General features: G+C 63.7%; 4 protein-coding genes across 4 annotated transcripts in view; 3 read left to right on the top strand and 1 right to left on the bottom strand.

Annotated features, from left to right (window-relative positions):
* Positions 1-121: 121 nt before the first annotated feature.
* CHLRE_02g095116v5 (uncharacterized protein) lies at positions 122-8,418 on the bottom strand. The gene is made up of 14 exons (XM_043059576.1): positions 8,116-8,418; positions 8,002-8,054; positions 7,692-7,764; positions 7,402-7,562; positions 6,787-7,086; positions 6,463-6,533; positions 5,699-6,242; positions 5,446-5,553; positions 5,152-5,275; positions 4,347-5,011; positions 3,941-4,021; positions 1,423-3,648; positions 1,066-1,143; positions 122-732 (listed from the first exon to the last, which is right to left on the bottom strand). The coding sequence occupies exons 1-14, from the start codon at positions 8,159-8,161 to the stop codon at positions 646-648; spliced, it is 4,617 nt and encodes a 1,538-aa protein (XP_042927207.1). The 5' UTR covers positions 8,162-8,418; the 3' UTR covers positions 122-645.
* A 180-nt stretch (positions 8,419-8,598) lies between these two features.
* On the top strand, positions 8,599-15,344 carry CHLRE_02g095115v5 (uncharacterized protein). Its single transcript, XM_043059575.1, has 11 exons — positions 8,599-9,459; positions 9,840-9,984; positions 10,410-10,497; positions 10,796-10,913; positions 11,295-11,421; positions 11,815-11,865; positions 12,443-12,530; positions 13,009-13,083; positions 13,387-13,500; positions 13,795-13,887; positions 14,379-15,344. The coding sequence occupies exons 1-11, from the start codon at positions 8,997-8,999 to the stop codon at positions 14,448-14,450; spliced, it is 1,434 nt and encodes a 477-aa protein (XP_042927206.1). The 5' UTR covers positions 8,599-8,996; the 3' UTR covers positions 14,451-15,344.
* Positions 15,345-16,268: 924 nt separating this feature from the next.
* Positions 16,269-21,441, top strand: CHLRE_02g095114v5 (uncharacterized protein). Its single transcript, XM_001701132.2, has 8 exons — positions 16,269-16,656; positions 16,987-17,030; positions 17,264-17,320; positions 17,651-17,728; positions 18,058-18,192; positions 18,616-18,696; positions 19,110-19,270; positions 19,874-21,441. The coding sequence occupies exons 1-8, from the start codon at positions 16,347-16,349 to the stop codon at positions 20,442-20,444; spliced, it is 1,437 nt and encodes a 478-aa protein (XP_001701184.2). The 5' UTR covers positions 16,269-16,346; the 3' UTR covers positions 20,445-21,441.
* Positions 21,442-21,638: 197 nt separating this feature from the next.
* CHLRE_02g095113v5 (uncharacterized protein) overlaps positions 21,639-26,959 on the top strand; it is a 6,276-nt gene continuing 955 nt past the window's right edge. Inside the window, exons 1-10 of the mRNA XM_043059574.1 lie at positions 21,639-22,127; positions 22,429-22,505; positions 22,802-22,874; positions 23,092-23,178; positions 24,472-24,750; positions 25,054-25,488; positions 25,721-25,780; positions 26,008-26,112; positions 26,466-26,598; positions 26,922-26,959. The exon at positions 26,922-26,959 is cut by the window's right edge and continues 955 nt beyond it. Of these exons, the coding sequence (XP_042927205.1) occupies positions 21,690-22,127; positions 22,429-22,505; positions 22,802-22,874; positions 23,092-23,178; positions 24,472-24,750; positions 25,054-25,488; positions 25,721-25,780; positions 26,008-26,112; positions 26,466-26,564 (1,653 nt within the window). The 5' untranslated portion in view covers positions 21,639-21,689 and the 3' untranslated portion in view covers positions 26,565-26,598; positions 26,922-26,959. The remainder of the gene's footprint in view (positions 22,128-22,428; positions 22,506-22,801; positions 22,875-23,091; positions 23,179-24,471; positions 24,751-25,053; positions 25,489-25,720; positions 25,781-26,007; positions 26,113-26,465; positions 26,599-26,921) is intronic.

Below are 26,959 nucleotides of genomic sequence, written 5' to 3'. Positions count from 1 at the left end.
GACGGCACCAGCGTTGGCAGGCAGGCAGTAGCAGTTGCTACGGCTGTGCGCCCGAGCAGCATAGCTGCTACTGCGAACGCTGCCTTCGCCGCGGAAGTCTCTCATAGTCAGAGGCAGTGCGCGCGGCGTATCATTACAAGCCGAGACACCGACGCGCGACGAGGCGTGCACACCACCAGGCGCCTGACGTGTGCTGGCTTACCCGTTGCCTCAGCAGGCTCTGGCATAGGACTACGGCACACGTGCCCGCAAAGGAAAGGCGGCTCTGTTTAACATGAAGGCTTCAGCAGCCCAGCCTGAAGCTCTCAACCACACGCACTTAGGGCGACTCAGCAATCACCCCGCCCAGCGGCCCTTATCACCGCGCCACTGCAGCGGCCGCTTTGCCTGCAGCACCAATCCAAACTCATTGGCCTCCCCCACTCCTGATGCTCTATCATCTGGCTGCACGCGTCACATCTAGAGACAAACAGCAAGCCACCAGCTGCAAGCCGGGCGACACACCGCACCGCACCGCGCCGTGCTCACACACAATGCAGTCCCCGCCTTGTAAACGGTCACTGCTTTGGCGCACAGCACGGCTGGCAGGACTCGCGCCACCCTCGTGGCAATGCTGGCTACGGCCGGTGCAGCCAGGCACAAAGATTACAGCCGCCAGCGCAGGTCGCGCTCCTGCTGCCGCCAGGCGCCGTCAACGGCCTGCGCCACAAGCATGGCCGGCGAGTCCACCACCTGCGTGCAGCGCGCCATGTGAGGCATACGGTACATCGCGTGAGAGGGAGGGACGGACGGCGGGTGGGTAGGCACGTCCGCACGATCGGCGCATTGCGGTGCGGGAAGCACGTGTAAACCTCCTGCTGCTGTGCCCTGCACCACTAAGGCGCCGCCGTGTGCCAGCAGCCCGGCATGCAGCCGTGGAGGGAAACGGCTCGCGCCGTGTGTAGTAAGCTACCCAGCCATCGCCGCCCCAGCCCGATAGTCAGCTGCCGCCGCCGCCCCGCCCCGCCATGTGCGCCAGCCGCAGGCCACCGCCCCGGCCCATGCGCCCATCCCGCCCCCATCCACCTGCTCGAACACGCGGTCCAGCATGTCGTCGTGCTGCGGCGGGTGCGCCGCCGCCAGGTGGTGCAGGTCGGCCAGGGCCTGGGAGGGAGGGGTAGCGAGGTGGCGTGAAGGGTGGGGTGTGTGTATGGGGAAATAAGGTAAGTGGCGGCGCGTCGAGGCACACACCAAAGCAGCCAGGCGGCGCAGGAAGCCAGCAAAGCAGCGGTAGCGGGACATGACCACGCGCACGCACGCACCTCCTGCCCTACCGCCCACAGAACTCGAGCGCGCACACCAGACGGCTCCCACTCAACGGCACAGCACTTGACCCCGGCCCCGGCCCCGGACCTCGCGGCCCCCCCGCCCCCGCCCCCGCACCTGGCGCTTCACGGCCCAGGCCGGGGCCGTCAGCCGCCGCACCAGCGCCTCCACCTGCGCCCGCAGCAGCTTGCGGGCCGCATCCGTCACGGCCAGAGGTAGCGACGCCGCAGCCGCAGACGTCGCGGCAGCAGCAAGGCCCCGGGCCGCGCCCGTCCCCGCACCGCCTGTGTCCTCGGCAGCAGCCACGGCGGCCGCCGCGGTCGCAAAGACCGACTGGGCGAACTCGGGCTTGGAGGGCGGCAGCGCGGTCACCGCCGGCGGCAGCCGCGCCAGGGGCTTGATGACGCGGGAGCGGCGGGTGCCCTTCCGGGGTGCTGCTGACGGCGGCTCCGGCGCCGCGGGCGCCGTGGCCGGCAGAGGCGCTACTGCGCCGTTAGCAGCGGGTTTGCCTGTAGCCACGGGCGCGGCAGCTGCCACTGCCTCGGCCGGTGCTGCTGCGGCGGCTGCGGTAGCGGCGGCAGTAGTGCCATCACCGCCGCCAGCACCCGCCGCGGCGGCAGCGTCGCGCTGAGGTGCGTCCTGGCCGCCAGCGCGCATGCGCCGCGCCTTCAAGCGTTGCTGCTTGGCGGTGGCACGGAGGAGCCTGGGCTGCGCATTCTCCGTGGGCTGCTGCGGCTGCAACCACGCCATGCCCTGGCGTTGACGGCCACAAACACCTCTAGCATTCCCACGAGGGGCAACGCCGTCTGCTACCTGCTGCTGCCGCAACGGCTCCAGCTTCGCCGCCAGCACCACAGGATCCACACCCTGCTTACGCTTCTTCTGCTGCGTCTCTGGTTGCGGCGGCTCCTGCTGCTTCTGCTCCTGCGCCGGTCCCTGCTCCTTAGGCGGGTTGGTCCGAACCCGGGGCTGCCCAGCGGCGGCCGCAGCAGCAGCAGCAGCACCACCACTACCATCCTGCGCACCCTGTGCCGGCGGCTGGCCCGCCGGGCGTTTCTGCATCTTAGCAACCCACAGTGACAGGGCTTCCCATTTTGAGACACCCATGTTTCCCGCATCTCGACCCGCAGCCCGATCCTGTATGACTTCCTCCACGCAAATCAAAATCATGAGCCTCATCACTCGTGGGTCCGCCAACGGAACCCCCGCGCGCAGCAGCTTTGCAGTAGCAGCCCTCAGCGCAGAACGCCGGGCCCTAGCTTCTGCGGGAAACATTAACTGCTGATTTCCAAGCAGCTGCAGCACCTGCTGGCGAAGCTGCTCCAGCTGGGGTGTGGACGCTTGAGGCTCACAGGCTTCGTCAGCCGCTTCGCCGCAGCTCACGCTGTCTGGAATGACACCGCTGCCGGAAGCCGCCGCTGTTTCGCGCTCCAGCTCGAGCTCCCGCTCCCGCTCCCGCTGGCGCTCCCGCTCGCGCTCCCGCTGCTGCTGAATGGGTCCCCACAGAGATTCCATGTAGGAGGGCTTGGGCGTCCACCCGTAGCGCCGTGCCCTGCAAGGGTTGGCTTGGGCGTGCTCCTCCTCAAAGCTGTCGACAGAGGCGCCCCGCCGCTGTGTTTGCTGGCCCTCGGAGCTTTCGTCTTTTGCTTCCTCGGCGTCGCGCTCGCTGTGCTCCTCAGACAGCTCGAGGTCTCCATCCTGATCCTGCTGCTGGGCAGCAGGCGCCGGCGCCGGCCCTGGGCTCCGAGCCACTGCGCCAACGCCATTGCCAGCGCCCTGCTGGGCCCCTCCCTGCTGCTGCTGCTGCTGCTGCTGCTGTTGGAGCTGCGGCTCCTGCTGCTGCGGCGGCGGCGGCGGCGCAGGCGCCGGCTGTGGCTCATCAATCTGCCGTGCATGCTGCGCCGCCGCGTCTAGGGGCTGGCCGGCGGGCTGCTGCTGCTGTGGCTGCGGCTGCGGCGGGATGACTGCACCAGGGGCGGCGGCAGCTGCTGCAGGCGGCGGGACGTCAACAGGCTCGATTCGGGCCGAAGCGGCAGTCGGCAGGGTAACCCTGCCATAGCCCCTGGAGAGAGTGGCCGCCTTGGCAGCATCCACCGCCGCGGCCACTGCCGCAGCAAGCCTTGAGGCTGGAGATGCAGCCGCCGCCGCGCGTCCTGCTGCTGAGGCGGCAGCGGCAGCGGCAGCGGTGGCAGACAGGTGATGAGGAGGAATAGGCTGCCGCATGGTGGGGGCGTTGGCTGCAATGTAGGCGGCGGTGTCAGCGGCAGCGGCGACGGCAGCGGCAGCGGCGGATCGGGCGTTGGCGAGCGTCAGCCGCACAAATTCCATGAACACGGGTCCCACCTGGCAGGGCAGGGCATGGCACGAGATGCATGAGGGGGCACAGTTAGTGGTTTGGCTCACCAGCATTCACATGTTCATGCACACGAGGAAGGAAGGGTGCTTTGTGTACTGGTGTTTCCCACCCAGGTATGAGGGTGACGGGTTCCGCTCCGTCAGTTGCCATGGATTGGATGCTGAGTATTACACGGACGACGCCCCGCCCATGCCCCGCCCGTGACTGCCGTACCCCGGGTCCCGGAGGTCATATCGTGCCTTCACCCATACATCCACATCCTCATGCGCGCTTACGTACCGCCGCCAAGCCAGCCATGCCCGCGATGATGATGTCGCAGTCGGGGTTGGCGGCGGTCAGGTGGCGCAGGTCCGCCAGCGCCTGTGCCGGGAGCAGGACATGACGGGCGGCGTCGCCGCGGCCACAGCTTAACAGCGCAGGACAGATAGATAGCGCGCGTGTCTTGCATTACAGCTTGCTTGTACTACAGCTTGCATACAGAACGAAGAAAAGGAACCGCGCGCGTGAGGGAATTGGCACAACAAAGCTGGATAGCAAGCAGCGCCGGTGAGTGCCACCGATCAGGTGCCGGCCCATGCGGCTGAACACGCCGGCCACCGGCCAACACAGGCGCCACCAATCACAAAAGCAACGCTCGCTTGCTCGCTCGCTCGCTCGCTCGCACGCTCGCGCTCTCATCACCTACCTGCGGGAAGTCCACGGGCCGGCCCATGCGGCTGAACACGCCGGCCAGCGTGGCGCTCAGCGCCGCCTCGTCAGCGCCGCCCGCCTCCGCCAGCACCTCCGGCGACAGCGAGGGCGGCAGCAGCCCCGCCACGTGGCTGGCGGTGCGCGGCACCCCCGCCGGCAGCCGGATGTGCGCGCCCAGCACCGCCAGCAGCGACTGGCTGTCCAGCAGCGGCCCGCTGTAGGGCGGCAGCGTCGGCGCCGGGCTCGGCGCCGGGCTCGGCACCGGGATGGGGGTGGAAATCGGGCTGGGGATCGGGATCGGGCCTAGTGGGGTTTGCAAGGGCTGTAAAGGCTGTAAGGGAGGCTGCGCGAATACCGGTATGTAGCTGGGAAGCCCAAGGCTGGCGTGGAGACGGAAGCACGCCATGGTGAGCTGCGCGGTGGAGGGGCCGGGCGCCGGGTTGACGAAGTCGGTGCGCTGCAGGGACGCCACCAGCGCAGCCTCCGCCTGCAGCTCCATAGAGTCCAGGTGCGCCTGCGCCTGGGCCGTGGTGGCGCCCGGCGGCGGGCAGCGCGCCGCGGCGGCGCTGTCGCCAGCGGCGTACACGACGGAGCGCACGTAGCGGAACAGCCGGGCGTGCTCGCGCAGCGGCGGCACCGTCTTCCAGGCGCCATCGGGGCCTGTGACGTTTGGGGCGTTTACGAGAAAGCAGGGAGTGTTTGCAAGCAGGCCAGCACCTGACTATTCGCTCAGGATCCAGGATCTGACCAGGTGCTCAAGTATCCAGAGATCCGGACAGCGCAGGGGCGGGTCTACTCACCTGGGGCGGAGGCCGGCGGCGAGGTCAGCACGCGCGTCTGCACCTGCTGCATCAGCTCCGGGCCGCCCCGCGCCGCCGCCAGCCAGCGCACCAGCTGCCGACCGACCGCCAATGGGGTGGTGCTCTGCACGGGAGGTCGGGCGGGGCAAGACAGAGTTCGGCCCGGGAGCAGAAGTAAGGCCGTGGCTGGGTCACATGCTTAAATGCGGGGGTCATTCCGTTTATTGTGAGGCCGCGCATGCATGTACTACAGCTGGGTGTAGCTGATGCAAGCACAGCTACTACGGTACTTGCCGAGGTGTTCTCCGGGTAGAAGTCGGGCGGCGGCGGCATGTCGGCATCATGCCGCAGGTCCGGCGTGAACAGGCGCGGCAGGTGCGCCAGCAGCGCCGTGTACAGCGCCTGTGAAACCGCGAGCGAGGGTGCAAGAGGGGTGCTTGCAGGGTGCGAGCGGACGGGTGGAATTTCACAGCAACACAGGGTTAGAACTTTGCCGCCAGGACACGGTACAAGGTTGTGCACGGCATGCGCGTGCACACTGACCCACCTCGCCAAAGTAATAGCTTTTCAGCACCTCGGACAGACCGCCATCGCCGTGGAAGCACACGCGCTCCGCCGCCGGCGGCGGGATCTGCCCCTCGACGTCCGCCGCCGGCGGCTCAGCCTCAGTCGACGGCACCTGCTGCTGGCTGGCCTGCCCTGGCTTGGCAGCCTGCGGCTGCGGCTGAGGCGGCTGAGGCGGCTGAGACGTCTGGGGCGGCTGTGGCTTCTGGGGCTGCGGCTGCTGCTCTGCGGGCTGTTGCGGCGGCAGCTCCTGATGCATCGAGCGGAGGCGCAGCATGACCTGGCTCAGGTGGGCAATGACCCCCTGCTCCCACCCCTGCACGCGCTCCGACGTCCCGCTGTAGAAGGTGGTCGTTGGGCCGCCCGCCGGTGTGCGCACGTCAGCCTGCTGCGGAGCCGTCGGCGGAGCGGCGGCGGCAGAGGCGGCGGGTGCCGCACTTGCTGCGGGAGCGGGCAGCTGCAGGTCGAACAGCGGCGGCGGCAGGTGGGGTTGCAGCAGGTCCAGCAGCGCCAGTAGCATCAGGTGCCTGAGGGGGCGGGAGAGTGCAATGAGGCGTAAATAGGCACCACGCACGGAGTTCAGCACGCACAACTCGGCATTGTAAGCCTGATTGCCGCAAAACTGGATAGCCGCGGCAGTGTCCCCGCGGCTCTAGCTATCACTACCGTACGGTAGCTTTACAAGCACCAATGCTGCAATTGCTGCGGTGCGGATGCACTGCTGGCATCGCGGCTTGCGGCACTCACGGGTGGGCGGTGGCAACCAGCAGCTCGCCGGACTGCAGCGCGGCGCGCATGAACTCGGGTCCGGCATTCATCTGGAGCGGTAAGGCAGGTTGTAGGAGTAGTGGGGCAGCGCGGGGCGCATGAGAGGCAGGGTCAAGGTGCTGGGAGAGATCACAGGACCCATCTGGGTCGGTCATAGGCCTCAAAATCTCACGCGAGGCATGCGGAGATGAAGAAAGGAACACACGGGCCTTCCTTACGCACGAATGCGAGCGCCAGCATACACCCCCCGCGCCCTCCACACCCTCACTCCCGTCCCCAAGCCCGCCCCCTCACTCCCGCTACCTTGTTGATCTCAGTCGTGTGTGCGCGCACCGCCAGCAGGGCCGCCAGCAGCTGCCGCAACGCCGCCAGCCCCAGCGCGCCCGCGTGCCGCGGCCTGCCGCACAGGCCCAGCAGCGGCTCTGCCAGGGCCGGCAACGCACCGGCAAGCAGGTACCGGTACTCGCCGTCGCCGTTGACTTGCGCCCGCTGCGGTAGGCGTGGCGCGCGCTGGGGATACTTGCTCTCGCGTCGCAGCCCCTGCAGCCAGAACCAGGCGCCAAATCCGGGCTGCGAGATCTTGGACACGGCGCACTTGACCACCTGGCGCGCGGGCGCAGAAAGAGGGTAACGTAGCGAAGCGGCTTGAGGGAAAAGCGCTGACCCAGGATCCAGTGCTCCCCGTCGTCAGGCATAGGTACATGAGTGCTGGTCGCACAGATTCACACCCGTCTACAGAAACAAGCATGCAGGGGGTAGCATTGGATGCACCGAACAATCCTGGAGCCCGGATGCGTGTGTCAGCCTGTCCAGTAGGTGAATGCACGCGAATGAACGTGCGGCGCAGGAGCCGCACTGCCGTGATTTCGGCGAGAGAGAAGCAGAAAGCCCCATCTACAATTCCGCCGATCCGCCCACCTGGGCCAGCTCCTTCGTCATCTTCAGCGCCAGATCCCGTGCGGCCCCTACATCGATGCCGGCATCACTTTTGCCATTCGCTTGCGGCAGCAGTGGCTGCGGAGCGGGAGCGGCCTGGGCCTTGTCGGTGGCGTTCGTCGGACGCCCGCAGCTCCCTTGCGCTGTGTGGGGTATGACCAGGCGGGACCAAGTTAGCTAGGAGAGAGATGGCGTGGAGTGCAGGGTAGGTACGAACCATCTTGCCCTGGTGCACTTGCAGGTTTGCTCGCATGACAAGCATGTAGGCTCACCATTATTGCTGTCTGTCCGTGCTTCGTTGGCTGCTGTGTGACCAGGGCAGCATGGGGCAAAAGTGCCGAGCGCCTATGAGGCACGTGAACCAAGCGAAGTCGCAGACGAGGGGTAGAGAAGGGGGGTTGCGCTCATGACAGGGGTTTGCACATTTTGAAGAAACAGCCTAGCATGCAGCAAGGCTAGCTTCGGCGGTTGCCCCAAGCGCGCAGGCGACCAGGCAGGTAACATACGCGGCCGGCAGACACGCACGCGCATGGTCGCAACGATGATTGCAAGTAAACCCAGCTCAAGACTTCCGACGATTACCTTGTTCTCGCATTTGGCTGGGCTCAGCGCTGGGCTTGATGGCTGTTGAACCTCTGCGAAGGCCCAGAAGCGACTCGAGTCACACATGCGAGCATGGGACTTATCGACACGCACCTTTCAGCGCTGGCCTCCACAGCGGCCGCTGCGAAGATTGCTCCATCAGCTTAGGCTTAGGTAGAAGCGAGCAAGAAGCAAGGCACAAGCTACTAGACAGCCGCGCGAAGGGCGGCCATGCCGCGACCTGAGAAGATATCTCCTTTTGTATACAGTATTATATGTGTCTTGTAGAGATTGTGTAGAACCTCGCGTTGTGCCTAGACCAAAGGGCTTCCTGGCGGCATCTGTCCCCGTCACCTCGATCCATTTTTAGGGTTTGCCGTGCTGAGCCCGAGCCCGATCCCGAATGGAGGATACTACATCATTTTCTTTCATGAAAGCTTTTGGGGACCCGGAAGCCGACCGCTGTGACGACCTCCCTTGCACCCCCACACGCGCTGGCCCCCACCAACTCCGCCCGCCCTGGCCTCCTTGCCCCTTTCCCAACCTCCTCTGGCTCCCGACAACCTTCTCAATGCACCAATATACATCTGTGTCATTATCATATAGGGCCCTGGTCCTGGCAACGTCCACAACAACATGTCTCCCAAGGTTCTAACGAAGTCCGATTCGGTCAACTCTTCGTGTCCTTTCTACACTTTCTACATACCTAAACATATATTCCATTCACTAGTTGATGTTGAACGCGTCAGAGCCCTAGCCTTACTTCCGCGTCCTGGTTCTCAAACTTGCGTCTTCCCCAATTGGATTGCCATCCAGTATATGTCGATTTTACGCTTTCAATACTTTTGGTGAAATTAGTGGTAACTTCACGCGACCCAGCAAGCTGTAATTAAGACTCTGAAATGTGCGACTGGCTTCCAGGCTTCAGACGCTCGCGCAACACAGAAACAGTCAACGCTTGATTGAAGATGTTATTACGAAGCTAGCTAGAGACTATGGCGGAGCTTACATACACGGGCCGCGACCGCCGGGCTGGTGCCGCGGCGGGGTCGCCTGCACCGGCTGCCGCGCCGCAGCACGCGCAGCGGCCCTCCACCGCATCTCCCAGGCTCCAAAGCCACCCCTGGGCATCGCCGCAGCCCCCAGCTGGCAACAATGCCCCGCCGCGCAGTCGGGCCGCCGCGGGCGCGGCTGCCGGCGCCGCAGGCGCCCCGGCCGCAGCCGGACCAGCACCGGGAGCCGTGCGGGCCAGCGGCGGGGCAGCAGCAGGCGGGGCCGGCAGCGGCGGGGTCCGGCAGCGGCCGCGGTCCGCGGCGCCCCTCCGGGCCACGGGCGGGCCGCGCACGCAGCTGGAGCGGCTGGACATCCCCAGCCCGCCGCCGCCGCCCGCGCGCCAGTTCGGGCGGGTGTCGCTGTACGACCACGCAACAGAGGAGCACCCGCCGCACATGGTGCCGGGTGCGTGGTGGGGTTTGTGGCTGGATGGGTAGGATTATGGGATATCGCCGTGTGGAGGGTGGTGGTGGGATGGCTCTTGAAGAGGCGTGGGAGAGGCGGGAGGCGGGGGCTGTTGCACCCCGGTGCGTGTTGACTGAATGGGAGGGTACGGGCGTGCATGCCAGGTTAATGGGCTGTGCGACAGGGCGACTGGCTCCTGCGGGGCAGCAGTTTGCAGAGGCTTAGAGCTGCATGCCCCATACGTGTGAAGCTCGCAAACTGAGCTAGCTGCAGGTGCACAGTCGGTGCTAATCTTTTGACCAATGCTTTGCAGCACGCGTCTGTCTCACGATGAGCATGCCGCCGTGGCCCTTGCGCAACACAAACGCTGAAACCCACAGGCCCCACGATCCTGCGCGACCTGGACAAGCCGCGTGTGGGCTTCCCCGCCCGGCCGCCCGAGGACTTCCTGCGCTCGGGCGAGGGGCTGACGCTGCGGCAGCGCAACACCATAAAGGACCACCTGCGCAAACACCCCGTCAACAGGTGAGGCGGCTGGGGAGAGCTGGGGCTGGGGGCTGGAGGGCTGGGATGTGGTGTGGTGGCAGTGTGGTGTGGTGTGTGGCCACGTTGTGTAGCGAAGATGTGGCGCTGTGGTGGGGTGTGCTGGAGGGGTAGTTTGCTCCAATGGAGGCGATGAGGGGATGGGGTTGTAGATACCAGCCCACACTAAGCCGAACCCAATGCAATAAAGCGGGGGAGTGAAGGGGTGCCCAGGCCGCTGGGTGGGAAGGGCAGTGGTGGCGGGCGTGTTTTGGAGGCCCGCGTGCGTGGGGTGCCGAGGCAGCGGTCGGCACCACTATACCACCCGCTCCCACTCCCATGCCTACATGCCCACATGCCCGGCGCCTTGACTTGGCTGCGCCCCGCCAACCCCCTCCTCCCCCCCTCCGCCCCCTCCGCTCATGCAGGGAGGCGCCGTTCGTCAAGGGCACGGGCGGCGTGCACCTGTCCTACGACTCGCTCTTCGCCTACAAGGCCTCGCCGCCGTCACGGCAGGTGCGTGACAGGGTGTGGGGTCGAGAGGGTGTGTCTGTGTATTGGTGCGGAGAGCGGCCCTGGCGAGCTCCGCCCCCTGTCCTAGTGTCCTGCATCCTGCATCCTGCCTCTGTCCCGGCTTCTATGACACCGCCACACCGCCAATCCTCTTGCCACAACCCCACACCCACCCACCACACACACATGCCCGGCTACAACTTCGCCCCCCCCCTCTTTTGCATTGGCTCGGCTTAGCTTGGGCTGGCATCTACAACACCCCCCTACCGCTTTTCCAAACATCCTTGCAACCCCGCTGCAGCCGCTGCCCCACTCGTTGCTGCGCACCTACTACGACAACGGCACTCTGGACTTTGTGAGCGTGCGCTGGCGGGGAGCGCGGGCGGACGCGCTGGCCTGGAGCAGGCGCGCGGACAAGGGTGAGTTGCGGCACCGTGGTGGGGCAGTCGGTCGGGGGCAAGAGCTGGAGTCGGGGGATGTTTGGGAGGAGGCCGGGGCGATGGGCAAAAGATAGGCGCCAGGGCTGAGTGCGCAGCGTCAGGCACAAGGGAAGAAGGGCACTGCTGGACTGTCCGCGCGCTCGGTCCACGTGCGTCCACCCTTTTACCCTTCTCGCCTATCTTCTCCTGTCTGCCGTCTCCCCCTGATGACGTTGGGAGTTTTCTCATTGGGCTCGGGCACATCACCCGTTCCCCCTCTCTCTCCCGCCTCCCTGCCCCTCCCCCCAATTGGGTTCGGTTCTACTTGAACTGGTACTTACCCTCCCTGCCCCCCCCCCCCCGATTCTTGCTGGCCCCCAGGCCAGGAGGGCAACGCGCGCTCCAGCGGCTTCACCACCTGGGGCTGCGAGCTGCCGGGCGAGGTGGAGCCCGCCACCTGGCTGCCGGTGTTCATGGACGGCATTCGCGAGTACGAGGAGCCGTACAGGTGGGGGCGGTGCACGGGGGCTGGGGGGGCGGGGTTTGGGGGGGAGTGGGGGTTAGGGGGGGCGGCGGTTAGAGGGGAGGGGAGGGGGGGAGTCAGGATTGCCGGGGAGAGAGGGGCGAGGGTTGTGATGGAGGATGCGGGACAAGGCAGGTTGTGGCGGTGGGGGCGGTGAGGGGCTGAACACTAGGGGCGGGGATGAGGGTGCGGTTGTGGGCTGGGTGCGGTTGCTTGGCTGCACAATGTTGGGGGCTCAAAGGTGTGGCAGACATGAGACAGGAGCGAACGAGATGGGAGTGGGCCAGGCTGGTGTGTACACAGGTGTCGTCACTCGACCAGCTCTAGAAAGCAGATCCAGTTTCCCGTCCGGTCCCTGCTCACGTGTGCCTCCATCAGGTTCTTGGCGATACGCGGGTCTGAGGACCTCATGTACAAGGCCGGAGACACGTGAGTCAGCCTGGGGGCCGGGGAGGTCGAGTTGAGGTGGAGGGCTGACGGGGACCTTGGGGACAGGTCGGAAACATATGCACATAGCGTTCTCAGTGCCTGGTCAGCACAGCGCTGTACCCACATGCCGCCCTATCCCCGCCTCGGCACCGCTAGCCACCACCGCCGCCTCCAGCGCCTCGGCACCGCCAGCAGCCGCCGCCGCCGCCGCCGCCGCCGCACCCTCTGCGGCAGGAGGGGCATCCCGTGGGTGCACCCCTGCCAACCACCTCCGACACACACACGGCACCAGAGCCACCAGAGCCAGCGCCTGACACCCCCTGTCTACCTCCTCCCCTCTCCCATTGTCCCTTGTTCCTGTCGCCTCTAGGACGCAATCGCCCTTTGCCCTTCACGCCTCCCCCTGGTGACAAAACTCCCCACCCCACGCCCCCGCCCCCACAACTTTGCTTCTTTTCAATCATGGGTGTAACCCGCACCCGCCCATGTGGTAACGACTTCGTCTGCAGTCTTCAGTGCATCCTGTACCATCCGCTTTTCCATCCATCTCAGTCTTTGCAACCCGCCCGCCCTGTAGGCTGCACCAGTTTGCGGATGCGCTGGTGGCTCCTCTCAAGGTGGCGCTGGACACGCGGGAGCCTACCACCGTGGCGGTGGCGCTGCAGGTGCGGTGTGTGTGTGTGTGTGTGTGTGTGTGTGTGTGTGTGTGTGTGTGTGTGTGTGTGTGTGTGTGTGTGTGTGTGTGTGTGTGTGTGTGTGTGTGTGTGTGTGGATGTGTGTGTGTGTGTATGTTGGGGGTTGTGGATACCAGCCCAACCTATATCCAAACCCTGGCAAACTAGCAGAGCACAGGCAGAGGCGACAGTTGCAAGCGGTAATGCTTGGGGGTTGCACTGGCGGCAGGTGGCAGGAATGACAGGTCGCGGTGGCAGCTGCATGGGGTGGAGGGCTTCGTCAGGTCAATGGGCATTAGTATTACTGGCTGCACTGCAGAGCTTGAGGCGCCCCCCTATGGGTTGGTCCTGCTGGGGAGCGAGCGCGGCGCAGGTGTCACCGGCACACATAGTGTGGCGCTACCTTCCCCGGCACCCCCTGCGCCTTCACTTCTTAAGTAATAGTCATGAATGTAACCCCCTCCTGCAGCTGATGAACAACGCCATCACACTTGACCCGGAGGTGGCGGCCGTGTGGGCGCCGCACTACTGGCAGTTCGCGCAGGTAGAGGCGTGGGTGCGCCGGAGCCTGAGCCAGTGGGCGAGTGGGCGAGTGGGCGAGCTGAGGGCAAGGAGGGCCAAGAGGGTGCGGGTGGTACACAGGAAGGGCCGGCGGTGGTGGGGTGCAGAGCTGATTGGTGCGTGTGTGCGGTACGGTGCCTTTGCTGTGTGCATGGCGCGAACCGGGCGTTCGTTGTTGTAATAGCCTTGCAACTAGGCCTCCACGCAGGCACTTGGAATTCAGACCCAGACATCAATGTTTCGCTCTTTCGTATTACAACCCATGGTTTCACTCCTCTTCCGGCAGGTGCTGAACCTGTTCCGCAGCCGCGGCGGGGGCCTGGTGGTGGACCTGGGCTATAACCGGCGGGCGGTGGCGTCCTGCGCACGGCTGGCCACACAATTCATGACCGACTTCGAGGTGGGAGGCGAGGAGGGATTTGGAGAAGGAGAGGGAGGAGGCAGGAGGGAGAAGGAAGGAGGAAGGAGGGCCGCACCGAGGCGCCTGCCTGGTTGGGTGCAAGGGAGGGGTGATGGAGGCAGAGGGTGGGGCAGGGCAGCTGTCGGACGGTGTTGACTTGGTTTGGGACTTCATCAGGCTCTGCACACGGTCCTACCCTGCGTGTGCCGTCCTCTCTGAGACCGCTGTCGTGCCCCGCAGCACTCTCCCACCACGCCAACACACCCATGCACCGGGCCCCACCTGCCCCCACAGATTGCCGGCGGCCAACTGGCCACCGCGGCGGTGCGGCGCTACTCTCCCGGACACGACCCGGCAGTGACGGATGCCACCATGGCGCGAGCCACGGTGCGTTGCGTTGTGCAGGGGAGCGGGGTGAGCGGTGCAGCTGTGTCGGGGCCTTGACACCCTCTCTCGATCTATCTTATGAGATACATGCGTACACGGCCTCCTTGCATGTGCATATTGGACACATTCCCCTTGTGCTTTATGTTGTAGCGCATATGGTTATGCCAGATGTGATTGGGCTTGGACCTCCGCGCCTCCTGGTACAAGACCCGGCATTCAGACTTGCAGAATGAGTGGTGCTTCGAAGCACAGCGCTATAGAAGCACCACTCATCCTGCATCTGTGCGACAGAAGCACCATCCATTTTACATGTCTGGAAGACTTGTCTGCATCCATTGGCAATAACTGTTGGCGGCGGGGCCCGGGCCAAACCAAAAAGCAGCACACCCAGCAGGTCGCAAGATCATTTCCTTAAAATACTTATTGCCCTCAGTCATGCGCACTCGCTCAGCAATCTGACTAAAAAAACATGCCCCCGCATGCACAAACAGGCCAAGGCGGTGGCCAAGTCCCTGGAGCTGGGGCAGGACCACGGCACACTCAAGCCCTTCACGCTCTTCTAATTAAAGCGGTGCAGCAAGATCGATGCCGGGGCACAATTCGCATTGATGAGATCAGTGGGGACCTGGATTGGGTTCTTGAAAGATGGAGGAGGCAGTTCATCGTACAAATGTACAGTATATGTTGCATGTGGGCTGGGGCTCTGACTCTGAGTCATTGTAGTAGGACTCGCAATAGCTGCTGGTCCCTCTTGTAACCAATGCAATAGCTGCTGGAGGCTGCGGTCATAGCTAGCAGGCAGCGGAGGAGCGCGGGGTTAGCGAGAGCGGAGCGGAGTGCGTTGCACATGTTGCACTGCGGCGACGTGTCGGAGGTTGGCTTGCGCGGCATGTGGTCGTGCCGAGTCGTGCAGCACATGCCGGCAACTCGCATCTCAGGCCCGCCTGCATGGAGATACGAGCCCAGTGGTTTGGCCACGGAGCGAATGATGCGTGGTGACCAGGGGAGGTGACTGCCCTATCGCATGCTGTGGTGGTGACTGCCCTATCACATGCTGTGGTACAAGACTGCAGTTGTGCAGGCGGGTGCAGGTCCTGCCACCTGCCAATGTGCCTGCGAGGGGGGAGGCGGCAAAGCGGCGGCAATGGATTTGGACGCTGGAGACCCTGACCCCATGCCCTGAACCCCAATAATTGACTAGTGTTGCGGAACTAATGCGTACGTAGACCAGAGCGGAAGGTGGAGTGGGCTATGGGAAATTGGGGCCGCAGGGCGTGGCCGCAGGGGCAGGGCAGACAGTCCAGAGTGTGTATGGGTATGTGTGGTGGTGGTGGTGGTTGTGGTGGTGGTGGTGGTGGTGGTGGGGATGGGCGGAACCAACCCAACCCAGCCGCACCTAGCATGGGCTCGGTCCGTAACGGCTCCTAGCCGAGCTCCTAGCCTCCTAGGCCAGAGGACAGCGCAGGGGGGGGGTAGAAAGCTCAGATTCTTACCCCATGCTCAAAATTACAGAGCTTTAGGAGAGCATTATGCACGTACTTTTAGTTTCTTAAGGGGGTGTCTGGTGAGGAAGTTCTGGGCCGCCAAAGTTGGGGGGTCGGTCCTCGTCCCTGGGGGTCCGTCGGGTTTCGGGAGCCCATCCTGGCGGATTTCGGGAAGCGCCCCACAAGCAGAACTAGGGGCCAAACGCTGCAGTACGAGGCTCATATTGGCACGTTATGACGTAATAAGCACAAACAAAGCGTGGGAGGGCTAAGTTGCGCGTCCGGGCGTGGACATGTCGGGACATGTCTCCACATTCAACACATGCGCACTGACACAGCTGGGCTCTGAAGCGCTGGTGCGCACGAGTTCACGTCTAACAAGGCTGCCGATGCACGTTGTCCATTCGTCACGCGGCAGAGAGTTGAGCGCGGGGTGGTCTGGGTCGAGGGGATTTCCATGGATAGGATCCCGCCGGTGACCGAAGTCTCAGAACAGGACCGCTGATGACACGGAGTGATAGTGCTCGTCAAGAGGAGTCGATTGACACCACTTTGGTATTAAATGGAGGGGTTTTAACCCCTGAACAACAAGGTTTTGTTCGTCAGGGGGTCGGTCGTCCCCTCAAGGGGGGTCCCGGGGGATTTCGGGGCATGGGGTCTGGCACATGGGGTCTGTTTCCTACCCCCCCCCTGGACAGCGGGCCTTCAACTGCCCCCTCCCCTCCCAAAGGCGCGAATCCTCTTTAGGCAAAGGTCTGAATGCATAGCCCTGGTATGCCAAGGGATGAGATGCACGATAGCAACACGACTTCAATCCGCCGCTTGCGCTGGTGGTCGCGGCGGCGGTCGCGGTTGGTTCTGATGCAGACCCTTGCAGACCGTACCTCCTGCGCGAATGTTGGTACAAACAGCCCTTCCGCACGCGCATTACATATAATACTTGCAGTATTATGCATTGCTATTAACGCTGCTACGATGCGGCGAACAGAGCTGCTAGCGCTGCTGTTGGGCGCGCACTTCTTGTTGACAGTGACTGCCAAGCGCGGCCTGCTGGCGAGCTTCAGGCACCAACAATCGCACACGCCGTCAAGCGAATTCAACATCTCGCGGCAGGTTTCGTTCTACCCGCACCCCGCGCACAATAGGTTTCAGGCACTCGGCGAGAAGTACAACACAGATAAAGTAGGAAGGAGACATAATTATCAGACAGTCTATGGACGCGCGTTTGAACAGTGCAACGCCGCAAAGATTGCGGAAGGCGCGCCCTTCAAGCTGCTGGAGATAGGTAAGAGCACAGCTTGTTTTGCAGTATGCTGTATGATATGGTGTTCAAATGATTGGTTCGTGACGACTCGCCTCCAGCGCGACCGCCCTTCCTCACCCCTTCCCTACCCTTCCTACCCCGGACTTGTTTGGCCAGCCTGTGTATGCCCCTTCCGCTTGCCGCCTTCTCCCGACGGCTGCCATAACGTGACATACGAATCGTGGCACGGAAGCAAGCCGCAGCGGTATGCGGCGTTCCCCTTAGCAGCGCCGGCCGTTTTACCCCATGCCCACGCCTCCACACCTCCCACCCTTGACTGCTCTCCCCCTCCCCCTCCCACCACGCCTCCAGGCCTGGGCTGCAATATGCAGTACGGACCCGGGCACAGCGCGCAGGTGGGCTCCATCACTCCGGCAGGCCCCCTCTGTAACATCCGCATTCATCACTCTGGCAGACGTATGCCATCATGCTTACTTGCAGATTAAACACAGTTTGAGCCTTTAGGTTTAGCGAAGCGCCCAGGCAGTCCCACTGTCAGTCGTGTCGCAGGCACTCGGCAGCTACCTCAGCACGCCAAGTCAGGTCCTTTGTCAGGTGGTGTTTGTGGCCTCGTGCCATGCCCCCGCAGGTGTGGCGCGAATACATTCCGCAGGCCGAGGTGTGGTTCGGCGAGTACGATTACGAGGTACGCGGTGTGTGTATCTGTGTACAAGAGCACAAGGTTGGTATGCGGTGCGTGTGCATACGTATATGTATGTGTATATATGTGTGTGTGTTTGTGTGGGCGGGAGGGGGCACGTGGGGGCGTTGCAGGGGGGGGAGGAAAAAAGGGGAAGGAGTTGCAGACGGGTGGGCGGATGCCCCACAAGGCGGGCGGGACAAGGAACCGGCTGTGGGTAGCATGACAGCGCACCGACCTGCTCAGCACCCCTGCTTTCCGTGCTCATGCGCTGCTGCCAACCCAACCCAACCCAACCCAACCCAACCAGCCACTCCCTCTCTCTCCTGCTCGCAGTGTGTGCAGCACTACAAGTCGGACCTGGAGGCGATGGGTCTGGCGGGCGTGGTGACCGGCGACCAGGCTGACATAGCGGTGGGTGTGGCCGTGTGCGGGTGTGTGTGGCAGTGCGGCCGTGTGGGTGTGTGGGCGTGAGGGTGTATGGGCGTGAGGGTGTGGGTTCGGGCGTGGGACTGAAGACTGAGGTGTGGGTTACACGCCCAACCAAACCGACACCCTCGGGGGGAACGGCTGCGTGTACCATACTTCGAGTGGCGGTAGGTTGTATCCCTTGGCCGCGGGGGCCGGGCAGTCAGGACCCAACAGCACCTTCCCTCATGTCTTCCCTTGCTCTCCGTGTCCCCAAACCCCATGCCCACATCACCCACCCACTAACCCACCCACCTCACCCGCCCTCCTGCCAGACCCTGGAGTCCTGGGTGTCAATGACGGGCGGCGGCTTCGACCTGGTGGTGGACGACGGCGGCCACACCAACATGCAGCTCTACAACAGCTTCGCGGTGTTGTTCGAGAAAGCACTCAAGCCGGGAGGCCTGTACGTGAGTGTGGCGCTGTTACGTTTGTGTTAAAGAGCACAAGAAAAACAAAGACAGCCGTTGCGTTTGTGTTTTTTGTACTGAGCGGATGGGCTTGCGGCCTTTGGGGGCACTTGGGGGCGGGGTTTGTGTTTGCTCGTGCTTGGTGTTCGCTGAGCAAAGGCGCTCAAGGCCGGCGGGTTCCACGCTCAACGCCACCGACAACCCTGACAACGCCCTCCGCGCCCCCTTGCATGGCGGACCGGTCGGCTGTGTGATGCCGTGTACTCGAGTGCGTACCGGATACCGTGTGGTGAACCCGAGCCCATCCCGCTCCCCCCTCCCGATCCCCTCTATGGGTTCTGGGTTGGCAATGGTTTGTTCTGGGATTGGAATACCCTACCCATCCCTCCGAACCCTCCCTCCCCTCCCTGCCCCCCCCTCAAGGTTATGGAGGACATCATGACCTGCCGCACGCCCACCTACCGCGACGGCGACGGCCAACACGTCACCCTGGACATCATCAAGGTGGGGGCGCGTGTGTGTGTGTGTATGTGTGTGTGTGTGTGTGTGTGTGTGTGTGTGTGTGTGTGTGTGTGTGTGTGTGTGTGTGTGTGTGTGTGTGTGTGTGTGTGTGGGTGGGCGGGTGTGGGTGGGTGGGAGGGGACGATAGGGGAGGGGAGGGAGCGGAGAAGGCGGGGGCATTGTTTTGAGCCCATGGAGTCCGTAGAATATCATTTCGGTGAGGAGTAGGGCTCAAATAGGGCGTCTTCGTCGGCAAGCCCGCACGCACTCCTCCAACACCAGAATCTCTCCGCATCTACCTACTGTCGAGTGCGGCTCCGTTGTCAAAGCGTGGGCCACGCTCTCCTCCTCGCTCTTCTGCATTGGGTTCTGTTTGGTTTGGGCTGGCATCTAAACCCCCCTCTTCCCCTGCACAGGACTGGATGGATGACCTGGTGATGTCCCGGCTGCACCGCAAGAACGTCAAGACGCCGCCGGGCGGCCGCGGGTTGGTCTGGCGCCGGCCGCCGCGGCTCAAGTCGGTGGAGTGCGCCACCCACTACTGCGCCTTCACCAAGTGCTTCGACGACGACGACTGGTGCGGCGGCCGCGTGTTGCATGGGGAGGAGGGCCGTGGGGAAATGTGGGTGTGGGTGTGGGTTTGCCAGGAAAGGAAAGAGAGAGGGCGTGGGCGTGTGTGTGTTCGCGTGTCTGGGCTTGCCCCTGTGCATGTTGGTCGATTCCGCGGGCTGCCGGTGTTCACCGAGGCCAGTACGGATTGAAATGGAGATGTGGGTAGGTGCGGTTGTGGGTGCGGAGATACGGTGGAATAGTGCAGAGAGGGAGGGAGGCAGGCAGGGAGGGAGGGCGGCGGCGGCGTGTGGAAGCGTGATTGGGCTTGCGCATGGCGGCGTTCCTCATCGAAGTCGTGTGCTGGCACTCGATGTCACGGCCATCGTGGAAGGAGAGTTGGAGCGGGCAGGCGTTGGGTTGGGATGGGATGCTGGACTGCTAGTTAGGACTTAGGAGCGGTCGGTACCTGACGTCTTGGCCCGACACGCTGCCTGTCCGACTGCGTCCTAACCTCGTACACATGCCCCTACATTCCTGCTGTTCCTACTGGACGTCGGCACTCCAAGCACCTTTTCATACTCATCATACCTTTCTTCACATGAACGGCTACGCCCCACCTCGTCTGCAGGTGCAATGCAATCGAGGAGGAGACCCAGCCCCTTGAGCCGCATGAACCCCGCACGCCCGCCGCCACCTCCAACGCCGCCGGTGCCGGCGCCGGCGCCGACGCCGATGCCGATGCTGAAGGCGATGGCGAGGCGGGCCGAGGCAAGGTGCCAGCGGCTCTGGGTGCTAAGGCCGTTAAGGGCGGGACGCCGGCCCGAGCCGTGATCTTCAAGCGGGGGGCGGCCGGCGCGGCGGGAGCGGGTGGAGAGGCGGGAGGAGAGGCGGGCGCTGCAGGCGGCGGGGAGGCGGTGGCGAGGCGGCGTAGCATGCGGCGGCGCGCCGAGGCGCTGGAGGAGGAGGCGGCGGAGACGCAGGCGCGGAGGCTGTTGCAGGCGGCTGTGGCTGCTGATGGTGCTTTTGAGATGGCGGAGGTTGACGAGGTTGAGGTGGCATTGGCAGGCGGCCGCAGGCAGCAGCAGCAGCAGCAGCAGCAGCGGCAGCGGCAGCTGCGGCAGGTGCCGGGGGAGCTCGGTGGCATCAGCGGCGTGCGCAGCGGAATGCTGTGGCGCCACCACGGCATGCGCGGGCGTTGAATGGCCGACCCGCTGGCTCCCTGCTGTGGCCGACCCATTTCTTGTCTTCATGCGTTTTCGTGCCACATGGCGCAGCCCTCCGATACGTCTACGGGACAGCGGCAACAGCGCATGCAGGGTGCTGCGTGTTGCCTGGGGGGCAGGCCTTGGGTTGTGTCGTGCCGTCGTGGTGAAATTTTAGTTTGTTTTTGCGGCGGATTACGGGCCATGTCCCAAAACTGGTTTACGTGTAGCCTTGTATACGACAAGGGTATGGGATCTTGCTTTGGTACTGCGTTTCCTAAAGCAGCATGCTAATCACTTAGCTGCATTGCCATCTTTCTTACCTGCCGGACATTAGGGAACAAGCGAAACCGGCGTGCCGCATGCAGGCCATGCGATGCACTCCGTTTGTCAGGTTTCGGTTTTTGCGGATGAATCATCCGCTTTTATGTTTGCGACGTTACGAGAGGGGCCATACTGTGTTTACCGTATGCAACGGGTGTGCGGTGTTGGCACGGCTTGTGTCTGTGGTGTGTTTCATGGGCGTGTGATGGTGGCGGGGGTTTGGGTCATTGGGCGTGCAGCGGATAGGGAGTGGACTGGTGCGCTGGGAGGTGAATAAGGTGACGGAGCAGGGGCGCGGAATGCAACGCCCTAACAGCGGCATGTTTACACTTTATGAGGGGGGACATCGCTGTGTATAGCAGTCAACAGGGGTACATTCTTGCGGCGTTCTGTAGCTATGCTAGAGCCGTGGAACGCCGCTCTATTCTTTTCATATTTAATGAAAGCTTGTTACATCACAAGCAAGACGTAGCTTGCTTCAGCTTACAATAAGATCATGGTTCGGGCCTTCGAGGAGTAGCAATCTGGGACACATCGCAGTCGGCCCCGGGTGGGGGCAGGTCGGATGCGCTGGAAGGTGCGGGAGAGATGCAGAGGGCTCTGCTCCTGCACGGTTCGGCCTGGTTCGGCACGCTTACGCCCCCTGAGGCTCGTGTAATGCGTATGCATATGTTGCCGCTGCCGAGCATACCTTGGTCATTCCTTGCACCATGCCATGAAACCTTGTCTACTTGCAACTAAGGCCACATGCGTGCCGCAATGGGGCGGGTACGGTGCCACCGCGGCCCTCTGCCTCCCCGAGACTCGCCCCGCGTGCTCTCAGCGATTCCTACTCGTTTTCAGCCCCACCCTTCTCATATTCGAATACATGTAGGATTAAGAACCATCAGCCTGACAGTCTTGCTGAGCGATTCCGACATGGCGACGCCCGCCGTGGGCTGCCGCGTGCGTATTATCAAGGACTATGCAACTGTGCGATATGTAGGACCTGTATCCGGCCAGGAAGGCACCTGGGTGGGCGTGGAGTGGGACGACGTCTCGCGCGGCAAGCACGATGGCAGCACTGGTGGGGTTCGCTACTTTGACTGCAAAAGCGGGTGCCCAACCGCTGGATCCTTTGTACGCATTGAGCGCGTCAATTTTGGTGTTTCGGTTCTGGAGGCGCTGCGAGCTCGATACAACAACGAGACCGCGGAGTATGGCGCGGAAGTGAACGAAGACGAGCTTTACGTGCACACCTCGCGCAAGCGGCGCGTAAAGGTGCAGCTCGTTGGCGAGGAGAAGATTTCGCAGAAGCAGCGGCAAATTCACACGCTGGAGTCGGCGAGGCTGGTGGGGCTCGACATCTCGACCGTGGTGAGTCCGGCGAACCCCCGCGGCCCGCCGAAGAGGCCCTGTGCGGATTCCAGCACTGCGCCTGTGTGCCCCCGGGGCACTGCATATGGCAACAGGCGGCATGTGGCTTAGTGCCGGGCAGGGGGAGGCGCAGGGGAAGGTGCCAGGGAAGCGCGGGCCAGGGAGCGAGGAACGGCGATAGGGTTGGGCGCCCCGACCCGACACCCAAGCCTGGTCCTGACCTATCCGGAACCCCACTCAGTTGCACTCGCCACCGCCGCACCCACACACACACACACCCACACCCACACCCACGCCCCAGGGAGACCCCGGGGAGCTGTCGGGGGCGGTGCCAGCCCTGAACGAGCTGGACGTCACAGGCAACCTGGTCGCATTCTGGTGAGGAGTGAGGACTGTTGTGCTGAGCGCGCTCCAGCTTGACACCAATGCTGGGCACTGCCGAAGATGCTATTGGGTTGTTGAGGTGCTTTTTGGAGACTGCCTGTGAACACGTAACACTGCTTGCCGTGGCCCTGGTTCTGCTTTTTACGGGTGGCCAATTGTGCACGGGAGTTGCCCGATACGCGGCCCGCCACAACACACGCACGCTGCAGCCGACCCGCCCCACTCCCCGCAAACCCCTATGTCTCATCCTGACATCTTCAACCCCTTCTGTCTCGCCCTCACGCTGCCAGGTCCTTCGCCGAGCAGGTGGCCACAGCGCTGCCGCGGCTTGCGGTACTCAACCTCAGCGAGAACAAACTGACGGCAAGTGATGAAAATGGCCATGCTTCGCTCGCTCTAGTTTAGTTTGTATGCTGCGCATGTGGGTACATTGACAACGGCACGCTATGCTTGGCTTAACAACGGTTTGTGGCGCCCCTGTTACAGTTTTTGTCGTAATGGGGAGCACTCGGGCTCTGCACACACACGCACACCAACGCCCACGTGTCCGGCTGCATGCGCTCTGCATGTGCTCACACAGATGCCGACTCCGGGGTCGGGGTCGCTCACGTCGCTGCCGGGTCTGCGGGCGCTGGTGCTGAACGACTGCGGCGTCACGTGGCGGGAGGTGCGGCGGCGGTGGGGTTGCGGCGGTGTGTGTGCGTGTGTGTGTGTGTGTGTGTGTGTGTGTGTGTGTGTGTGTGTGTGTGTGTGTGTGTGTGTGTGTGTGTGTGTGTGTGTGTGTGTGTGTGTGTGTGTGTGTGTGTGTGTGTGTGTGTGTGTGTGTGTGTGTGTTAAAGAGCACAAGGAAAACGTTGCGCAAAGACAGTGTATGCGATGCAGCAAAGCGACGGTTTACGGATGTTACCTGAAGTTACCTCGCATACCTGCTGCGGTGAGCCGCCGGTCTTACCAACCGGAAATCGCGCAACCCCCGCTACTCTAACCTCGAGGGGGGATTCGTGTCCACACGCTCTCAAGGGTGCAAACCCATGCATGTGCTCACGGTACCGTGAGGCCCAGGCACTCCTACGATTCCTAGCTCCGCGTCGCTACTCCTGGCCGCTAAGTCCAAGCTCGCTCCCGTGTGTGTGTGTGTGTGTGTGTGTGTGTGTGTGTGTGTGTGTGTGTGTGTGTGTGTGTGTGTGTGTGTGTGTGTGTGTGTGTGTGTGTGTGTGTGTGTGTGTGTGTGTGTGTGTGTGTGTGTGTGTGTGTGTTGAAAAGAAAACAACAAAACGAAGCCCGCCCAGACGGCGCGACGGAGTTACTTACGGATACCTACCGATACCGAGCGTCTTGTAGCCGCGTCGACCCCGGTAGTCATACTTACCCGCAAAAAGCCTGGAACCCCCCCTCGGGCGATCGACGAACGACCTGACCCCGAGTGGCACCCATATGCATTGTATGCGCCGCGCCCTGGGCGCGCTACAACGTTGACCCAGCACGCCTAATGCCCTGATTCCCGCCCGCTGGTCGTAGTCGAGCTCACCTGTGTGTGTGTGTGTGTGTGTGTGTGTGTGTGTGTGTGTGTGTGTGTGTGTGTGTGTGTGTGTGTGTGTGTGTGTGTGTGTGTGTGTGTGTGTGTGTGTGTGTGTGTGTGTGTGTGTGTGTGTGTGTGTGTGTGTGTGTGTGTGTGTGTGTGTGTGTGTGTGTGTGTTGGGGGGGATCAGGCCTTGGGGAGCAGGTCGGGGCCGTATCGCTGAGTACATGCTGGTACCAGGCGGGGTAGAACATTCCAGAACGCAAAGCAAGCCAACCGGGGAAGGTTCAGTGTTCCGGACCTACCTTGCACCCTACCAACCCCGCCATAACAAAACCATACCACACCATACCCACTTGGGCTTGTGGAACGAAAGCATATGGTATCCCCCCACCACCCACACCTTCAACCCGCCCGCCCGCCCGGCTGCCTCCCACACAGGTGCTGCGGCTGGCTCCCAGCCTGCCCTCGCTGCAGGAGCTGCACCTGTGCGGCAATCCCATCCCCACACTGGAGGCGCCGCAGCCAGCAGGGGCGGCGGCGGAGGCGGCGGAGGCGGCGGGGCCCGCAGTGGCTGAACAGCCGGAGGCAACGGTCGCGAATGGCAGCGAGGTCGGGGCTGAGGCGGCGGCAGCGGCAGCGGCAGCGGCAGCGGCAGCGGCAGCAGCTGACGTGGAGGCCGGGGCGAGGCGGCTGGCGGCGTTGTTCCCCAACCTGCAGGTGTGTGTGTATGTGTATGTGTGTGTGTGTGTGTGTGTGTGTGTGTGTGTGTGTGTTTGAGACAGTTTGTGAGCATTGTAGCTGCTTCTATATGTTATTTCCTCATCGCCATTCCGGGGAGAGATCCATCTTGTTCTTCATTATCGTGGGATGGTGCAGACCACGGGCCCCCGCCCCGCCGCCCCCCGCTCGGCCCCCTCCCATAAGTATTGTCGCTTGCAGCTGTCGCCTCTGCCTGTGCTCCGCTCGTTTAGCTTGCTTTGGTTCAGTTTGGGCTGGTATTCACAACCCCCCCTTCTTCAGGTGCTGACCCTGGAGGAGGTGGGCCTGGGCGGCTGGGCCTCGTTGGCGCTTCTGGCCCGACTGCCACGACTGACCCGGCTACACCTGGCCGGCAACACACGCATCGCGCACATCGCCTACCCGGGGCTGCCGCCGCCGCCGCCGCAGCAGCAGCAGCAGCAGCCGGCGCCAGGACCTGCGGACGCCGAGGCCGCAGCGGCGGCGGCAAGCGGGGAGGAGGCGGTGGCAGGCGGGAATAAGGCAGCGGGCGAGGCGGCAGCGGTTGCGGGAGGGATGGCGGAGCAGGCAGGGGAGGGGGCAGGGAGCTCGGGTGGCGATGGCGGGGAGCCGCCGGCGGCGCCGCCTTTTGCTGCGCTGAGTGCTCTGTACCTGGGTGGTTGCGGCATTGGTGACTGGGCCAGTGTCAACGAGCTGGACAGATTCCCCGTGCTCAAGGTGTGGGTGTGCGTATGCGTGTGCGTGCGCATACAAATGGGGAGTGCTCCACCAGGATACGGCTCATGAGGTCTACCGGGCGGGTGCGGAAGGAGCGGGGGAATCGGGAGGAGGCGGCTGAGGTGGAAGGCAGTCCGGCAGGCCGGGGAGGCGCACGAGCTGTGCATTACAGCGCCATTGCAAGCAACTACCACCCGCCTGCCTGCCCGCCCAACCGCACGCGCTCACACAGGAGTTGCGGCTGAGTGGCAACCCAGTGCTCCAGTCATCCAAGACCGGCGGGCGCTTCGAGGTGAGGTGGGGAACATGGGAACACACGTGTGTTAGAAAAAAACAACAAAACGAAGCCCAGACACACGTGTGTGTGTCTGTGTGTCTGTGTGTCTTGGGGAGTCTTGGACAGGTCGCCGGGATGCGGGCAATTGCGTGTGCCTTCCATTCCGCTCGGCTGTCCTATAATGGCGATGATCCCCGCCTCACGTGCCCCCGCTGCCCCCGCTGCCCCCGGTGCGGTCTCAGGTGATCGGCCGCGTGTCGGGCGTTGCCTCGCTGAACGGCGCCGAGGTGCGGCCGCGTGAACGGCGCGACAGCGAGCTGCGCTACCTGCAGCACATCGCGGCGGAGGTGAGGGAGGGCGGGAGGGATTGGGAGCGATTGGGAGGGATTGGGAGGGAGGGATTGGGAGGGATTGGGAGGGATTGGGAGGGATTGGGAGGGATTGGGAGGGATTGGGAGGGATTGGGAGGGAGGGAGGGAGGGAGGGACGGAGGGAGGGACGGACGGAGGGAGAAGAAATTGGCGCAGCGCTGAGGGCTCGGGAGCGGGAGGGGGGGGGGTATGTGCCCGAGCCCAACGAAATAGGTCCCAATAGGCAAGGAATCGGGGGGGAGAGGGCGACATGGACGCGAGTTTGCCCCAGCACAGTCGCTCAATCGCTCTCCTGCCCCAACTGCTTGGCCTGCTTGGGTTGCCTGCAGATGGAGGCGGCGGCTGGCGACGAGGCGCAGCGGGCGGCGGTGCGGGCGCTGCACCCGCGGCTGCGACACCTCATGGCCACACACGGGGCCGTGCTGTGAGTGCGGGCAGGAAACCGGGGCGGGGACGGGGGAGGCAGGGCGGCGACAGGGCAAGGCACATGCTCGTTGGACCGCATGCTCGTGTTGGGAGGCGACAAGACGATGGCTTAGAGGAAAGTGAAGCAAAGTCGTTTCGTTTGTTGTTTGCTCAGCCGCCCTTTCTATCACGACCGTCAACCAAAACCCCTGCCCTGCCCCGCACCACCGCATTTTCGCCCCACGCCCCTCTGCCTCCACCCCACCTCCGCCTCACCTGCTCTGCCTCTGCCCCCTCTGCCTCACCTCCTCCGCCTCCGCCTCCGCCTCACCGCCCCCGGCTCACCTCCTCCGCCTCACCTCCTCCGCCTCCGCCCACAGCGCCACGGCGGCCCGCGGCGCGGCTGCGGGCGGCGGCA

The sequence above is a fragment of the Chlamydomonas reinhardtii genome, chromosome 2 (genome assembly GCF_000002595.2).
Source record: "Chlamydomonas reinhardtii strain CC-503 cw92 mt+ chromosome 2, whole genome shotgun sequence".
Classification (NCBI taxonomy): Eukaryota; Viridiplantae; Chlorophyta; class Chlorophyceae; order Chlamydomonadales; family Chlamydomonadaceae; genus Chlamydomonas; species Chlamydomonas reinhardtii.
Note: the sequence above shows the minus strand (reverse complement) of the source record. Positions and strands in the feature narration are given on the sequence as shown.

Excerpts from the sequence above, each read along its gene's own strand:
- CHLRE_02g095116v5 (XM_043059576.1), bottom strand. The coding sequence starts at position 8,161 with ATGGAGCAATCTTCGCAGCGGCCGCTGTGGAGGCCAGCGCTGAAAG. Across the intron at positions 6,534-6,786 it reads ACACGACTGAGATCAACAAG|ATGAATGCCGGACCCGAGTT; the intron begins GTAGCGGGAGTG and ends TTACCGCTCCAG. Across the intron at positions 3,649-3,940 it reads GCATGGCTGGCTTGGCGGCG|GTGGGACCCGTGTTCATGGA; the intron begins GTACGTAAGCGC and ends CTGCCCTGCCAG.
- CHLRE_02g095114v5 (XM_001701132.2), top strand. The coding sequence starts at position 16,347 with ATGCGGCGAACAGAGCTGCTAGCGCTGCTGTTGGGCGCGCACTTCTTG. Across the intron at positions 16,657-16,986 it reads CTTCAAGCTGCTGGAGATAG|GCCTGGGCTGCAATATGCAG; the intron begins GTAAGAGCACAG and ends CCACGCCTCCAG. Across the intron at positions 17,321-17,650 it reads TCGGCGAGTACGATTACGAG|TGTGTGCAGCACTACAAGTC; the intron begins GTACGCGGTGTG and ends TCCTGCTCGCAG.
- CHLRE_02g095115v5 (XM_043059575.1), top strand. The coding sequence starts at position 8,997 with ATGGCGGAGCTTACATACACGGGCCGCGACCGCCGGGCTGGTGCCGCG. Across the intron at positions 10,498-10,795 it reads CCTCGCCGCCGTCACGGCAG|CCGCTGCCCCACTCGTTGCT; the intron begins GTGCGTGACAGG and ends ACCCCGCTGCAG. Across the intron at positions 11,422-11,814 it reads GAGTACGAGGAGCCGTACAG|GTTCTTGGCGATACGCGGGT; the intron begins GTGGGGGCGGTG and ends TGCCTCCATCAG.